This window comes from Cryptosporidium sp. chipmunk genotype I (assembly GCF_004936735.1).
Source record: "Cryptosporidium sp. chipmunk genotype I strain 37763 chromosome Unknown contig_23, whole genome shotgun sequence".
Taxonomy (NCBI): domain Eukaryota; phylum Apicomplexa; class Conoidasida; order Eucoccidiorida; family Cryptosporidiidae; genus Cryptosporidium; species Cryptosporidium sp. chipmunk genotype I.
Window position 1 is genome coordinate 107187 of NW_027125579.1, and position 17755 is coordinate 124941.

Genomic DNA, 17755 nt, shown 5'->3' on the forward strand with positions numbered 1-17755 from the left:
CTCACGAATGTTTATTCTTCAATTAGAATAATTGATCAATGTATTTTGAGAAATTATGGTCTTTAAAATTCTAAAATATATTTTAACAATACTAATATTTATTATTTTTGAAGCAGAATCTGATCTTCAAAACAATGTTGAAAATAATGATTTAATTACTATTAACACTTATTTACGTAATAAAATTTCAGTTTTTGAATTAATAAAGTTTGAGAATCAAAGATTTATGCCAAAAAATGTGAGTGTAGAATTTTACTGGGATAAATTCCAAGTAAATGATGTTAATAAGCGAGTATGTTACTTTTATAAGCTTAAAAATGATGAAGAATCTTCCGAAAATCAGCCTGAAAATGAGTACTCATGTTCAATAACTGGATTGAATCTATTTCAAGTGGCCTTTTCAAGAGAACCTATTAGTCTAAAAGAAAATGACATTAGAATGTTGGAAATAAGTAAAGCATTACTTCGGTTTTTTGATTATGAGTATGATCCATCTCGTCCAAGCGATGATTCGAATACTAACATCAATATTTGGAGAAACTTTCACTACAATAAGATGAAATTGAATAATTTAATAGTACCAGGAAAGGGTTCCAGTAGAGTTTATATTAAGACCGAAATTGATTTAGCATTTATTGGCAACTATTTTGGATATTTAAAAGTTAAATTTGATGATGAAGTTGAATTAAAAGCTGTAAAATTATCAATTGGTCCATCTCCTTTAAATATTTTTATATTAAAAGAGGAACAAGTATTTGAAGAATCAGATGATAGACTAATAATCTTTGACTTCATGCTTAGAAATAATCTAATTTTCAGAAATTTGAATATCTTTGTCCAACCAAAGCTTGAAAGCCTGGATGAAAATTTGTGTCAACTAGGAAATATATCTATTCGAGGATCTCCAAAAATGGAAATCGGGCCAGTTAATCTTGAGAAAATTCAGATTATTTGTTCTATGAGAGGATTGAAACCAGAATTGATTAAAGATCTTTTATCGATTCAAATTAGTAGCTTTTGGGGCAGCTCCAGTAGGTACAAAACAACTTACAAATATATTGAAATGATAAGATATGAAAGAAAACTTAATAGAGGATTATTTCTACCTGAACTTACATTAGACTACCCAATTTTTCAAGAATTTTACAACTTTAACATCATTCAACATCAAGAGTATTCAATAAACTATCTGAAAGAAAGTGAGACAGGAATAATTAACTTTGTTAATCCATTTAGAACAGATTTTCTTTCTTCTCAACATTGGATAACTTTGGATTTGCTTCAAATATCTGAGGAGGTATTTAATTTAAGAAATATTAAGATTATAATTAAAATCGATAGTGAATTATCAGATTCTCTACATGTTACTTTTGATAATAATAACAGTGAAAAATCTTATGAATTGGATTTGGTTAATCAAATGAATTCTTTATTGTTCTTAAAAATTAATGTGAAATTTAACCCAAAGACTTTAATTGATCAAATATTTGTTTCAAAGAAAAAGTTGCAAATTCCTATCAAAGTAAAGTTGTTTGAGAAAGAAAAAAATGTTTATAATAAGGCAAATGACTTAGAGAGGATCTGGATCTTTAATTTTGATTTAGAAAGTGGATCTGATGAGTATATCATTAGAGATAATATATTAGAAAACAAAAATGGACAATCCAGATTAATTGTGAGCGATTTGGATGAAAATATAACTTTGAATATTTTAAAAATCAATAATTCAAAGAGAAACAAATCTAAAGAAATAGAAGTAAATCTTTTAGAAAATAAAGAAAACAGTTTTATTTTGGTTTCAAGGATATCAGTTCTGAAAATGAAGAATTACGATGTTGGAAAGTTAATATTAAACCTTAAGGGATTAATAGATACAAAAATATTGGAACTAAAACAAAAGAACTCAGCCATAAATAATTCAATTGAAGATTTACCATATTTTATAGAGGTAGGAAAAAATAAAAGACTTCAATTGGCAACTTTAGCTAATTGTGGAATAGTTGAATTGAACAAAAATCAAGTGGATTTTGGAATAGTCCCAGTAAGTTTATTTGGCAACCCAAAACTAATTCAGAAAATAGAGATGAAATTAAGAAGATTTGGAGCACAAAGAAAATGTAATAAAAAAGTTTCTGTGGGGTTTAGCATTTCAAGTAACTTTAAGCTAAGAGTGGAATGGGAAAAAAGTCAGCATCCTTCAAGTAGCATTAGAAATATAAATATTAAAAGACAAGATGAGGAATTAGTTAAAGAGTATATTTATGATTTTCATATTGAAGATTCAGAAGTATTTTTACTTGTTATTGAACCTGACTTTAACAGTCCAATCAATGTAGAACATAAACAAACAACAAACATTTCAACTCAACTCGAAGTCTACGCTCCTGTAACCATGAGAAAATACCCCAAACACAAACTAACAGATACCTGGAAGAAATTTAATCTCAATAATAAATTCTTTTCAAGGAATTTATTTTTCAATCAATCTATTAAAATTACATGCATTATTAGGAGTTTACACGTTTCGGCGGGCACCCCACAAATTAGAAGTGCACTGCATAGTGAAATTATGTCACAAGAATTGGTCAAAAGTGGTAAATTGCCAATAAGTTTATTTTTTATAGAAATTAAAAATGAGGAGGATTTTCCAGTTCAATATTCACTCCAAAGAGATTCCAGACTAGGAAATAAGCAAGGAGAGAAAAATAACAAGTATTTTACGGAGAATTATACATTTTACGTTTCATATGAGAAAAATACAAATTATAGATCAGAAAAATCAATTAATGATTTTGAAGAACACTTTAGCATTCTTGAAAACAAAAGTTTCTCAGAACTTATTAATGAGGGAACTGAGTTATTCGATAATTTGTCTTTTAACTTCCCTGTTAAAAGCTTATATTTTATGAATGTAGTAATGCTTATAAAACTTGGGATGGTCTGTGTTTACGATGGAGAAGTTTTTACCAATCAAAGTTCTTTTTGTGTTAAGCTATTACCCGTTGAGATTGCCGAAAGGATTGGGAACTTAAAAGTCTCAATGGGACATTTAAGAATTAATATTTGGCAGATAGTAATCAGATTTTGTTTGGACAATAAAAATTTTGATTTTTTGACAGGTTTAAAATTCTATGAAACTGGGAGAATAGATTGGTACTTTTACAATCTTGGCACTTCATTTGAATTTGACCTTGGAGTTTTTGAAAAGTTTATTCCTATTATTGTTTCAAACCTAGATCTGGAATCAGCATTTGAACTGAAAGAAACTATAGAGCTTGGAAGGATTGGGAAGATAGTAAGAATTTCCACAGTCCCCTGGCTGGAAGTTTCTAATGAAATCCCAAGAACAGGATATCTACTTCCTAAGGAGAATCGATTAATATCAATTTTGGTTCATAACCAAATTGTTACTTCAACTTCGATTAATTCAAAGTTCAAAGAGTTAAAATGCAGTTATAACTTAGTTTTCAAGGGGTTAACAGATATTGGAGGAACATTAGATGGCTCAGATGATCCATTTTCGAGAATGCTGTTGGAAAGTGACCACGAATTGAGACAAGAAAATACTGGAATGAAATCATTATTCCCACTAGAGTGGACAATTCCAAACGTAGTGAATGAGTTAGGATATGGAGGTGGGTTTGTTAAGAAAATCAGTCTAGTCAATTCACCCACCTCTAGAATAGGAGGAAATTTCTCGGTAGTGGAATATATTCAATTCGTTGTGGAAATTCAAAATCCAATTTTTTGCACAAAAAGAGAAAGAAAGAATTATACAAATGAAAATGGATCAGATCCTTTAAACATTGATTTGGATGATCAACAGGTAGAAGAGTTTGATAGTGATGAAGCTAATACATCCAAAGATAAGTTTTGCATTCCATTCAATAATCGTGAAATTGTAAAAGGGTTTAGAGTGATTTGGTATCCTTATAATAACTTTAGTCCAACTAATTACAAGAGTGTGGAAATTTTGATTGAAGATGTTCCAAAGTTTAATTTCAAAACAAGTTCCTATAGCTTTGAAAGTGATAAACAGAAGGAATCAGAAGAAAATTTCGAGGTTTCCCGGATTTTTACCGACTATATAAAGGAAGCAGGTTCTGAAGACTCAGACTTTGCTTATTTGCTTAAAATCAATTATGATTTTGTATTAAACCAGCAATATACATTCAAGTTTGCTATAACTCACCATGAAAACATCAGAAATAGTGTATTCGTTCCTCCTTTTGGCTTTAATGTCACAGCTCAGAATCATTCACTTAGATGGTTGAGATCCCTAAATTCCATTGAAAATAACATTTCCAAGAGTTCTATACTAAAAAACTTTACGAAAATAATATGTAAGGGGGATGTTAACATTTTCTCAGATAATTCAATGGTTTTGAAATGGGATAAAGAGTTTTTGAAAATTATAAGTACTTTCTCAATCAGTTACTTGGAAGTAGATACAATTCAAGAGGTAGAGGAAGAGTGGCAAGTGAAAGAACTTCTTTCTGAGTTAATAATAGAGGAAAGAGAACACTTTTCAAATGACAAAAATTTGTTATTTATTAGAAATTCACATAAAACAGAAGATGGAATTTCAAAATTCTTTTCTGAAGATGTTAATAATGGAACTAGGGTATTTATTAGGATTCCGGTTCTTCCATCTAGCTTGAAAATAAAAATTCTAGTAGAAATGGAAGATTATAACTCTGAAAAGTTTCAATGTATTTCTAAAACTTTTCAAACAAACGAAGGAGTTCCAAATGAACCAAAAGATTTTCAATTCATTCCGATGACCATCAATTCTCTTAAGTTAAGTTGGGACATCCCCAAGTCTAACGGGGGCTCGGAGATTCTTGATTACTTGATCAATCTATCTCCAGAATTGGTTACCAGTCCGAATGAATACAAAATTGAAAATATCACAATTATCAGCGATAATTTGATGATCATTTTAGATCAGATTTACCCTCTGGTAACTTACAAAGCAACAGTTCAGGCAAGAAATAAATTTGGACTAGGAAAACCTTCTATTATTCGTCATATATCATCCCGAGGATTGAATACTTGTCTCAATACTGGGAATTATAAATTGGTAATCAATGAAAATTCAAGACGTCAAATAAGCTGGAAAGTTGAGAATTTAGAGAAAATTAACTTAAGATCTGTATTGATTTATCTTTATTGCAATAAGAGAAGTGTTTTAAAGAGTCAATATTTCTTGATTGAATTATTGAAAGCTTCAAATTTATGTAATTTGGATAATGGTCAAGCTTTTTGTACTTGGATAGAAAATGAAGAATACATTTTGAATTCAAGATGCGACAGTTATTCAATTAAGATGATTAACAAGATAGATAAGTTTGGAAGCGAAGATTTTTCATGTATAAGTGAATTAGGTACACAAAGGTTTCGAAAACTAAAAGGAGAATCTAATAATAATATGAACTTGAACCATTTAATTAAAGTAAATCATATAAGTTCAATGGATGAACTTACTAGTATTAAAGAAAAAGAGAAATTATATTATCCAAGGGGATATAACCCAAACTGGGATAATGGATTAACTAAGACAATTTTGAAGATGGATCTTATGAATCAAAATACTAGTTTGATTGAAATTAAAGTCAATTATCTTCATGAGACAGAAAGTATGGATGAGATTATATTAAATGGGACACTTGGAAATGTTTTTTACAACAAATACTATTATGATTTAAAGCAAGAAAAAGAAATTAGGAATTCAGGAAGTATGAAAAACTGGGATATATTTGCAGAGAAGAGTAATTTAGCCATAAAAAGCCATAAATTAGGACAGACAGAACAAATTGAGTTAATGGTATTAAATTTGATTCCAGAAATGACAGTAATGATTTCAGTTAGGGAACTAGATGGAAATAATACAGAGATTTCTGCTTCAAGACATGTTTTAAGAATTCCAAATAAAACTAAGAAGATTGAATTGTCAAATAGAAGATTATTAAATTTAGGAATACTTAAAGCCCAACTAGATGACTATTTTATTACTCAAGGGGAATTATCTGATAAAAATAATGGAATGGTAAGTAATTTGAGAAATTTGAATGACAAAGAAAAAGTTAGTGAGAACCAATTAACATTGAGAATGAATACTGATTTAGATTCTATTGGTACTGATTTATCAAACTCGTTGTTTATTTCAAGCAAGATGGTAATAGATGGGTGGCCTGAAGACTTTGAAAGAAGACTATTCAACAAATTTGAGATAGCTATTTACTCAGGATACTTAAGATTTAAAAATAACTCCAGGGAAATTAGTGGTTCTGTTGATAATTACAAACCAATTTCTGAGTTACAGAATGAAAGCAAAGAAAAACCAAAGGAAGGAATTCAAAATCTATTTGATGGGGATTTTGAGACAGGAATAAACTTTTATAATAATAATTTTACTGGTGGAGTGACTTTAGGAATAGATAATGTGATTTATGAAGAGCATTTCCCACATATTAGTTTAAAGTTTGATCCTCCAATTTGCATTTTATATGCAAAGTTATATTGGGGAGGAAATAAGTCTCCAGTATCCACAATGTTATCTGTTGGATTAAGATCTAGAAATGTGTCAAGACCAAGAATAAGAAGTTATAACCCAATAGTTCATGATTGTTTCGAAAATACAAAATTTGAAAACGAGAGTTATACTCAGGAAAGAATTGACACAATCCAAATTATCCCTCCTGAAGAAATGGTAAACACATACTTTACAAATCCATCGAATAGGTATCCTTATATTTACAATTTCACTCTATCGTTTGCAGGTTTTTGTGGTGGTTCAAGATTAAAACAAACAAGAGATGAAGTTGTATTATCACTACGAGAAATTGAAATTGTTCCATGTATTTCCAATGATTTAGCGCTTTCTTACTCGGATCCTCTATCAGAAACTAGTATCTCTCTTGTTAATCCACAGCATCTCTTAAAGAAGTCTCAGCTAGAAGAAAAGTATTCAGAAATACAAAAGATCATTTTGGATAATCTCAGGAAAGATGCCGAAAAGAATACTGGAGACTTAGATTTAAGAAATATCTCCATCAAATACAAGAAACCAATAAATGAGACTAAGATATACTTAGATCTTAATACAGTGCTATCAGAAGAGTCAAAGTTAAGATCAATACACATTCCAAGCGTCAGGTTATTGATTCAGGAAAGTAGTAAAGATATAAAATCCACAAGGAGCAATAGAAACCACAGAAGGTTGTCAGAAAATGACACAAAGACAAATTCAAGTCTTCTTTTCGGTTATAATTTACATTTATGGCTTAATCTAACAGTAATATGGGTCTGGAATCTGATCTATTTATTAAAGAGATTAAATTAGAACAAATCCAATTGAGTCCAAAAAGAAAAAATCTGAGAAAAAGCTTCATTATTCACCGATTTCCCTTAACCTCATTTTTTTTTATTATTCGAACTTCTGAAAAACAAAAGCTAAAATTAAAAAGCCTTTTTGGCGGGAAAGTGGGTACTTGTATATAGAAATATATAGAAAATTTTTAAATGCAGAAAAAAAAATTATAAGTTTTTCTTCTTTAAGCAAGGGTGCAGAAAGAGTGAGATTTCTGTTGTGATGAATTATGAAAACGAAAAGTTTTCATAGTGAGGAGAGGTTCTTTGGGTCTTTGGGACAAATATATGGGAGTTTTGCGGGAGAGTTATATTTAGAAGAGTTAACAGAGTCAGAAGAATCGGTAATTGAAGATGTGGAAGTAATTAAAAGCGAAGGAGGATCGAAATTAGGGGAATTTGAAACTCTGAGGAGTATTCCAATTTCAGTTAAGCTTCCAAGTGATATTAATCAGGATGTAACAGAGGAGGAGTTGGTTTGTAAGGAGAGTAAAACTAAAACGGAAGCACCTCAAAGTTCCAATATTAAACTCAATAAGGGTAGGGGAGGAGTTTCCAATTCAGTTGGAGTTAGTTTGGAGGTAATGGATACGGATGCAGAAGATGAATCAATTAAAGTAGAGATTTCTGAGAAATTGCTGGAGCCAATGAGTAGGATTAGTTCAGATGAATCTCAAGAGAGAGGTCTATTCTGGGGAGATTGGAATCAAAAGGATAATAATTGCGAGGTTTTGGGTTCGATTGACTCTGGTTATTCGATTTTTGGCACTTCAAAGCCGTTTTCAAATAGTCTATTAAAGGTGACTATGGAGGATGGAGACAGTGACAATGAGTCTGAGCACGAGCTGGAATACTTCCAAATGTCTGAAAGTGAGAAGTTGATGTTTAAGGTCAGATCTCAAATTAAAGCCGATCATTTTTTGGACGAGATTTCTAACAAGATTCCAGTCTTCACTTCGAGCGTAACTAGTACTCAAGAAGAATCTAACGAGTTCTTTCTACACATTGATATGAAAGATCCTGGCTTTTCAAAATGTATAGGAAGTATGTCTAAGAAACTTAAAGAAAGGCTCGGTTTGGATAATGCATCAAAGAGCAGTCTTGGAGTGGATTTACTAGCAGCTGCGGATTCGATATCAAGGAATCAGGAAGCTAATACTATTGTATCAGGAGGAAGGGAGCATGAGCAAAGTAGGGGAGAAACCCAGCAGTCTTCCTCAGCAGGAGGCAGTGCCAATAACGTTAATAGTGTTGGTAACAGCAGTAACAAACCTTTAAGTAAAGCACAACAGGAGCGTCAAAGACGACAGAAAATGAAGAAAATAGATAAACAAAAACGTTTGGAGCTTGCGATTTTGGGAATGAATCCCTTAGATTATGAGGGTGGAATTAGAAATACCGAAACAGGACTTGATAAAGGCCAGGATTTAGTTGAGATGAAGGACGGGGAAGATGGAAAGGGAGCGGAAAGCCAGGGAGGAGGCTCTTCTTCTTCTTATAATAGTGGAATAGCTGCTTTGGCTTCGTCCATTTTAATGTCAAATAAGCCTCAAGAGGATCGGATTTTTGGTTTGAAACTTCGAGAGATGTCTTTGGATGAATCTTGCCTTTTTTCAATCCGTCAGTTTCTTCACTTGGCTCCGAGACTGTTTGATGGGAAGTCGTACGGTGAAGTTGATGATCTTTTTGAGGAAATAAGAGCTGCAGTCACTTCTTCAGGACCAAAGAATGAGAAACAAAGGTCGAAACAGCCATCCAAAAATAGGAATGAGTGGCAGAATCTTTTGATAAAGTGGCTCACTTATGTTGTTAAGTTCTCAGAGAGAAATGGAGTTTCAATGTATGAATCATGGGCAGCGAGTAATCGTCAATATCACGAGAGCAGAGTTTTGTTGAATAGTTTGGGGAACATTTATGCGGATGGTGGAGTTAGCGGAGGAGGAGGTGACCAGATGGGAGGAGGAAGTTCCTTACCTCCAATTTCCTCTCTCCACACTCCCTTAGCATGGTCTTTCTATTTAGTTAGTGGAAATATGCTTCCAATAGATGGAGTTAGATTTCACAAATCAGACTTCAGAATGGGAATTTTTGAGTCGTTTTCTTCAAGAACCAGCTTGATTTACACATATTCGTCCAATTGGTTTACTTCTCTGGTGAATTCTAAGAGCGTAAGATCTGATTCAGGTTTTGAGCCTTTTGGTCCTTGGTTGGTCACACCTTTGTTTCTGGGAACTAAAGGGGGGGGAGGATCACAAGGACATTCTTCGACTCCTCAGCTTCTTCACAGATACTTTCAGAGACAAAGAGAGTTCAAGGATGTTCCTTCCAGTATCAATTCATCAATTTGTTTTGTTTCTCCTGATGACTTATCCCTAATTCATCAGACCCCTGTTGCACTCTTTGAATATTTGGAGCAATATCCGCTTTTGTTAAATAACTTGGGAATGGCAGCCAGAATCCATAGATACGTAAGATGTGAGGATGACTCCAACCCGAAACAGATTGAAGACTTACTTTCAGAGTGTGGTCCTTTGGGTTTTGTTCAAAAAGTTCAGGAAGACACTAAGACTGGAGGAGGATCTTTAAATTCATCTTTAACTGGGACCATCCCAAAGTTCTTTGGAGTTAATTATCCACTTGAGGAGAATGAATCCATGGCAGTTTTAGAAACTGGCCTATTTAAAGCTCCAATATATCACCATCCTAGAAGGCAAAGAAACCTTCATAGTGGGGAAGACACCAGCATGGAGGATGGAGGAGAGGCTTCCTTTATCAAAGATGACGAGGATGATGAGGAAAAAGAAAGAAACTGGAAAGGAAAGTTTTCGGCATACTTTCTTCTAATCAGGAAGCAGATCCAACTGGGTTCTTCAAAATGTGGACTTTATTTAAGGCCTTTGTCTGGAGACAGTTTGACTTGTTTGTATTCTGTTGGACAGGAGGAACCTTTGGTTGAGGTACCTTGTGTGGATAGTAAAAGCTTTTCTAATTTAAGAAGAGACCAATTGAAAGCCCTCGTGTTAAGGTATGCAAAGGAAAATGGGAAGGATACTTTTAATGAAGTGAGAAAGCTTAGCCAGAGGATGTTTAGAAACACTTTTGACCAAAATACTCTCCAGAAGATTTTAATGTCTTGCAAGGAAACCAAGGAAAGTAGTGGAGGTGATTCTATTTCTGGAATAGGAGGAGTTGGAGGATCTTCTGGAGTGGGAGGATCTGTTTTGAGCTCTAACAGTAGCCACTCCAACCAAGTTGGAGGGATTGGAGTACCTGGGGGTGGAGTTGGAATTGGTGGAGGAATCGGAATTGGCAGTAGCCAATCAAGCATTCAGGGAGGATCTGGAGGAAGTACAGTAGGTGGAGGAGTTCTGATCAAGCAACTGAATGAATCGGAACTAAGGCAAATAATTAATCCAGAGTCACTTTGTACTTTAGATAGTTCTGTTTCAGGAGATATGAGATTAAAGCAAATCGGAGTAAGGTCTTTAAGACACTTCTCAAAGATTCCCATAGTAGTAAGTGAGCTGGATCAGATGGAGGAGATTGCCAAGCAATATGCAGAACAAGCCAGGAAGAGGACCAACAGTTTGATAGAAAAGGCTAAGGAGGAGAATATGAATAGCGAATCTTTTATGGGTAAATCTTGTAATTACTCGTCTTTACTGAGCTTAATCAATGAGGTAAGTACTGGATTGATCAACTCGAATGGAAGAAGGCTTACCCCTGTTGCTCGGTACATTGAGGAGTCGCTTTTACTATCTCCTTGGAACATTACACAAGAATATGGACAAGTAATGAGACATCAGAATGGCCAATTTAGTATTGTGGGTATCGGAGATCCAAGTGGAGGAAGAGGAGAGGGTGTTAATTTTATAAGGAGGGGACTCATAGATTCTGCCATAGAATCAAGAAGCCAGAAGGCCTTGGCAGGAAAGAGTGAAGATCTTAGAAAACTTTCAATGGACCAGCTTAGACAGAGGCTTCTTCAATGTGGATTTGACGATGTAGCTATCATTCCTCTCCCTAGATGGGATAGAGTAGCATTAGTTAGACATTTTGATACAAGTGGAGGTAACCCAAATGGGAAATCTGGAGGTGGATCATCCTCAAACAGCATGCTTCAGAACAAGGCTTTATCTTCTGAAGAGTATCAGAAAGCCATAGTAAACGTACTAATTAACCAGAAGAATGCCTTGAGCCCAGATGATCCAATAATGACTGATGATGAAGAGGAGGAGGAGGAGGAGGGTGACAAAAGAGATGAAGAAGGAGTGGAGGATGAAGGAGAAGTTGTGATGGATTTGGACGTGGGGTCTGAAAATACGGCAATTAAAGGCGAATTTGAGGGCTCTGGTGGTGATTTAAAATCTTCACAGGACGTTGATATGCTTGAGACAATGGTAATTGATAGTTTCAATTCTAAATCTGACTTGGTGCCTCCTCAAGAAGAAGAGTTAAGTCCTAACCGAGATTTGGATGAGTCAGGTTCTGATCTGGATGAGGATCTTGACTTAGAGGAGTCTTTCATTTCCTCATTAGTTAAGTCCAACGACAATTGCAATGAAAGTAACTCAAAAATGTCTGGGAAATATGAAGGAGACAACGGTAACTACGATAATAATAATAATACAGCTGGTGGAGACTATTCTAATAATAATAAAGTTAGACAGAAAAAGCAAAGCAAACTTTATGATCAGTTATATGGAAATTCAAATGACGATATTGGTAGAGATGAAGAGGATGAGAAGGACTTGGAAGAGTTTAGAAGAATGATTTCTAGGAGTACTCCTCAGGATGGTAGGGATCGAGACATTGATATTAGTGGAATTGATTGGAAGAATAAAAACTCACAGGAAGATTCTTCATCCTCTTCAGCTCAAGAATATGTTCCAAGAATAGCCTGGATACGTGTAAGACGTAATATGAATACTTGGCAATATGAGGATGAGAAAGTTGTTTATATATATGGTGAGGAGAACATTAGATACTTTCTTTACTGGAGAAGGATGAGAATGCAGCTTAAGAGAGAAGAGAGGCGCCAACTAAATCCCACAGGAGTTCCAGGAGTCTTAGGAAGAGCAAGTAGAACTTGTAGAAGATGTGGACAAGTTGGACATATTGCTTCGAATCCAATGTGTCCTTACTATGAGGGTAGCAAGAGTAGTACAGGAACAAGTAGGTACCAGAATGCAATTTCTCAGTCTAGGAAGAAGAATATGTTGTTGCCAAAAAACCTTGAAATTGGAGGAGGTATAGCTTCGTGTAAATTAACAGCTTCTGAAGAAGAAAGTACTATTGCAAATCTTTTGGGAATGGGGTACTCTCAGACAAGTAATTGCGATATTAAACAGTTGGTAACTTTGGACAACGTAGTTCAGTCAGTAAGAGTAGGTAAACGAGGAAGGCCACCTTCAAATCCTACTTCCAACTCAAGAGGAGACTCAGGATTGAGCAATTCATCAATAGGGAATACCCAGCTTAGCTCTTCAAACCTAGGTAACTTTGAAGATTCTACTGAGATTCAATCCAATACACAAGCTGGGGTTGTAACTGGATCCTCAGTTCAATTCTCAAGACTTTCTGCTAGACAAAGAAGAAAGATGATGGATAATGATGATAAGAGCTCAGTTGTAAGCTTTACTAGTACTGCTTTAAATGCTGGTTCACAGGCAAGTAACTTCAATAATGCTCTGAATCCTTCAAATGGAGGAGGTGGATTACATATCTTAAACAATTTGGATGTATCCCATAACGTGATTAGCGCAGGACCTAATATTACCTCTTACACTGAAGCTTTAGATGAGTTTTGCATTGAACTTCAAAGAATAATTAATAGTACAAAGACTTTGCACCACTATTCACATGTATTTTGGAATAGGGTTAGTGAAAGAATTGCACCAAACTATTATAATTTAGTTAAAAGGCCAATGTGGCTTCAGTTAATGATTAACAAATGCAAAAAAAGGGAATACAAATCAAGAAAAGATTTCCAAGATGACTTGGATTTGATAGTTGAGAACTGCAAAATCTATAATGGAATAAATCATCCTCTTGTTTCTGTCGCAACTTTAATTCACTCAAATGTTGTAAAAAAAATTGATGAGATCCAAGGAATTGAAAAAATTGAAGCTTATTTATCACTAAAACCCTAGTCAGTCAGTCAGCTTGGATATTAGTTATTTATTAATTAGTTTTATTATATATTAAGGTATTAATTCATTATTTATTATAAAGAATCTGCATGTGAAAATTTCGAATTATTTTTCCAGGGTTCAGATATTTCAACCTGTAATGTGAAGTTGCATTTTAAGCCAAACTCGGAATTAATCGGCAGAAATTTAAGAAAAAATGTAAATACTGTTTTTAGTAGAAATGTAGAAATAGAAAAATATAAGATAAAATTTCCTAGTTTCTAGTTTCTAGTAATAAAAATATATAGTTATTATTTATCTATCTATTTCGATTTGATCAAGTAAGCAAGTAAATAATTTATTATTATAGCCACAAACACCTTAGTTTTAATAATATAACAGAATTACCTTTAAAGCCTAAGTAATATACTTTAGGAATGATTATTTTAATTTTTCTCCATTATCTTTTTACAATAAATCAGCTTCTTCTCTCAAATACTCACCTACATCAGTTTGATGGTAAACTGCAATGGTTTCTGGATCAGCATTTTTCATATCAGCAGAACTTTTAGCTAATACACCGAATCCCAATGGTAACTCATCCATTGAATACACCACAACTCCAACGTTATTGCTTAGACCATCAGTCATTCTACTAATATGTCTTTTAATTACGTGATTCCCATAAATATAGCTCTGCTCACCTCCTGGCTTTACCCATACCTTATTTGGAGTTAGTCTTGCAATATACTGTAGAGAAGTTATTCCTAGTCTAAACTTATTGTTCTTAGAGAATTTTCCCAGACATGTTCCCATACTTAACAAACTTTTTTTTGGAACAATACTTGCTGCTTTTGCTAAAGTTTCACTCATATAAAATACATTCCCCTTATGCAATCTGAAAACATAATTCTCATCCTCCCTCTCTAATAAAGACAATAAGTTATTCCCCAAATAATTACTCAGCTTCTCAAACAATATTTTTGTTTCTTCTTCTGTTAATGGCCTCATTTTCACCTTTTTTTTTAATTTTATTTTATTACTATAGTCTCTTGTATACAATTAACTCTTAATACTTACTTGCTTCAACTCTTCTCTAAAAGATCTATTTACTTTCCGGTACAAAAATTCAGATTTTCTCTAAACAAAGAGTATGAATTTTCTCCAATTCAAGTTATCCTTGTTTTTATTTAACTTTGACCATAAACTACCTGTCGTAAAAACTGACATTTGGCCACGGCGCCATTTGGCGCGCGCGCTGGATGACCGGTATAACATGTATTTTTATAATGGCAAAATCATGCTAATCATTTTGGTTCTTTAATGTTAGTAAACCACAACTTTCTTTTTTTAAACTAATTAAAGAATGATTAAAATTGTGACTATCATTATTATTATTATCATAGTTGCTCTCTAATAGTTTTCTTTGCATTTAGAGCTTATTTTTTCTTGTATATTGCATTTGATTCTGGTATTGCAAATTAATGTTATCTCCGCTTATATTATTACTATAATCCCTCTGAGTTGATTTGCTACATAAACCATCTTGTCTCATATATGTTCCATTGGGGCATTGATATGATGGATCCATTACTCCAACACATTTACCTTCAGATTGAGTATATCCTGTTGGACAACTTAATATGAATGGAGCAAATTCTAGAGCAGCACATTGACCAATATTTGATAAAGGTCTTACAGCCCCAAAAAGTCTTCTTTGTTCAAAACCGCCTGTGTTTGCCAATTTTGCTATATTGAAGGAATTACTCTCCTTGTAATAATTGTTAGATGGTAAAATTCCTTCTTGAGCCATATTTGAGAAAGAATTGTTCAAATTGGAATAATTGGACACATTTCTAACTTCAGAGTATCCAGGTGGACATTGCATTCTTCCCTCAGCAGGAATAAGCTCTATACAATTCGCATGCTTACAACTCTTCTTGTTAATATATCTACATTTATTATGTTGAGTTATTTTTCCTCCTTTTAGACAATGATATTTGAAGGGCTTCTTAATATTTTCCATACACATATCTGCTTTGTGAAGTCCAAGTGATTCAGTTTTCTCTGGACATTCTACACTTGGCTTAAATTCTAAATAACTTTCACAACCCTCAATTGGACAACTTTTTTCTATAGTTTCTAAGCAAAAGTCTCCCATTAAAGTCGAACTATCGTCCAAGCATCTTTTTTCTATAGGTTGAGTCACTTTAGCAAGACATTTTGGCTTTTCTTTAATGTTTGAGACCACTTTAATACTGTTATGAGTACCATAATGATGATGATTTGAAATCAATATCCTTTTATTATGACTTGTTGTCAACATATCGTCTCCAGTCAAGATTTCAGTTCCAATGGGACATTTCCATTCTGGACCAGATATTTTTACTATATTCCTACAATTTTCACTTCTACACACTGGATCCTTAGCCTCAATGCATTCAAATTGGTTAAATTCATTAGTTCTTAGCTCGAAATTATCTGGACATTGATAAAGAGCATTAATCTTCTTCTCTCTAGGAATTTCTTCTTCTTCTGGGATACATTTTGGAAGTCTGGTTGTTGAGCTCTCAGACAATAAATAGCCTTCTGGACATTTATAAAAGATAGATTCAATGTTCTGTTGTTCGCATCTACCACTTCTCAGTTTATACTCTGTTGGACAACTAAAGTTTGGCATAACTGAACTAATTTTAATGCATTTCCTGTTATCAGTAGACTGAACACCATTATGGCATACATATGTGGCTGGAGCGGTTTCTACGTTAACACACATTTTAGGTATGTATTCAGGTATTTCAACGCATTGATGCACTATTTTGGTACTTTCTCTGGGAACAATGTAATCACGATGATGATGTCCTCCATGGTGGTGATTTCCATGGCTAAGTACCATATTTAAATTTCTAGTTTCTAGAATGGTTTCTCTATTAATATCCACTCCAGTTTCAGAATCGTAACTGGTACATTTTTTCTTGTATTGAGTAATTGAGCAGTCCTTTTCAATCTTTCTTTCACATACTTGGGTTTGTAAATTTAGCACAAATCTTGGAGGACAAGTAACGATTGGATCAATTTCAATCTTTCTTTTGCACTGATTATCTACTTGGTCAAACATATATCCTGTGGGGCAATCAACATTTGGACTCATACTTTGATTCTTTACACAATATTGACCAACAATAACTGCATCTGGATCCATACAATATGAAGCTGGATTAATTTCAATAATTTGTTTCTCTGGAAGATAGCAGAAACCTCCTCTATGTATATATCCATCATTACAACGAGGCATTGCTGACTCCTTTCTTATACACTTTCTAACACTTTCAACAAATTTAAAACCTATTGGACATTGCTGTGGGATTTCTTCTTTTATTAAATAGCAAATATCCTGTTCTGAGTGATCCTTCTCCTTAATCATACCACTAGGACATTCAGAAATAGGTTGCATATATTCTTCTTTTTGACAGTAATGTCGGGACTCTAAAGTCGGATATGCACCTTGAATTGACGCATCACGTTTAACATCTTTTAGTAAATAACCTTCTGGACAAAATATTTCTGGCCTTGTCTTCTGGGTGCATGACCCTTTACCATCCTCTATTGAGCCTTCCGGACATATTGGCTTATGAAATACCTTAACCCTACAAACCGGAGACTCGGACCCATCATCATTGTATTCTTTTTCACCCACCAAAAATGCCACGTTTGATGTATAACTAGAGTCATCCTGCTCATGAATTGCTCGAATAGATAAAGGTATCTCACGACAATTATATTCTTTCTTAACCAATTTTTGAATATAACATCCATCCTCTCTTTCTTCTTCATTCACCCCACAACTCATTTCTGCTTCCTTTAATTTATAGCAATCACCATTTCCATCCTCAATATATCCTGCTTCACACTTAGGCACTTCCCTACTCTCTATATAACATGCTTGTGTGTGCTTGTCATATCTAGTATTTTCTGGACACGTTAAAACCTTATCTGTATGCACGTTCTTACTACATTGTGTCGCTCCTGTTGATGATTTGAATCCTTCGGGACAAGATTTGATCAACGGTTCTGTCACAATGCAGCCATTTTCTTGTTCTGAAAATACTCCATTATGCGGACAGTTTGGAACAGGGCTCACTAAACAATCAATTCCATTACATAGTGTACCATTTGCATTAACGAGGGTATTTGTATTAGTCCAAATCCCCAATAGTAATATATATATAACAAAATTTAAAAAAAGCATAGAG

The 17755-nt window shown here is 33.7% G+C and overlaps 4 protein-coding genes across 4 annotated transcripts; 2 read left to right on the forward strand and 2 right to left on the reverse strand.

Moving 5' to 3' along the window:
• Window positions 1-55: 55 nt before the first annotated feature.
• On the forward strand, window positions 56-7345 carry ELE39_002158 (extracellular with a signal peptide; the record flags this gene model as incomplete). Its single annotated transcript, XM_067345008.1, has 1 exon — window positions 56-7345. The coding sequence occupies one exon, from the start codon at window positions 56-58 to the stop codon at window positions 7343-7345; it is 7290 nt and encodes a 2429-aa protein (XP_067202929.1).
• Window positions 7346-7601: 256 nt separating this feature from the next.
• Window positions 7602-13523, forward strand: ELE39_002159 (transcription initiation factor IID; the record flags this gene model as incomplete). Its single annotated transcript, XM_067345009.1, has 1 exon — window positions 7602-13523. The coding sequence occupies one exon, from the start codon at window positions 7602-7604 to the stop codon at window positions 13521-13523; it is 5922 nt and encodes a 1973-aa protein (XP_067202930.1).
• Window positions 13524-13970: 447 nt separating this feature from the next.
• ELE39_002160 (60S ribosome subunit biogenesis NIP7) lies at window positions 13971-14513 on the reverse strand (the record flags this gene model as incomplete). The annotated part of the gene is made up of 1 exon (XM_067345010.1): window positions 13971-14513. One exon carries the CDS (start codon window positions 14511-14513, stop codon window positions 13971-13973), a length of 543 nt encoding a protein of 180 aa, XP_067202931.1.
• Window positions 14514-14934: 421 nt separating this feature from the next.
• ELE39_002161 (oocyst wall 3) lies at window positions 14935-17751 on the reverse strand (the record flags this gene model as incomplete). Its single annotated transcript, XM_067345011.1, has 1 exon — window positions 14935-17751. The coding sequence occupies one exon, from the start codon at window positions 17749-17751 to the stop codon at window positions 14935-14937; it is 2817 nt and encodes a 938-aa protein (XP_067202932.1).
• Between the last annotated feature and the right edge of the window lie 4 nt (window positions 17752-17755).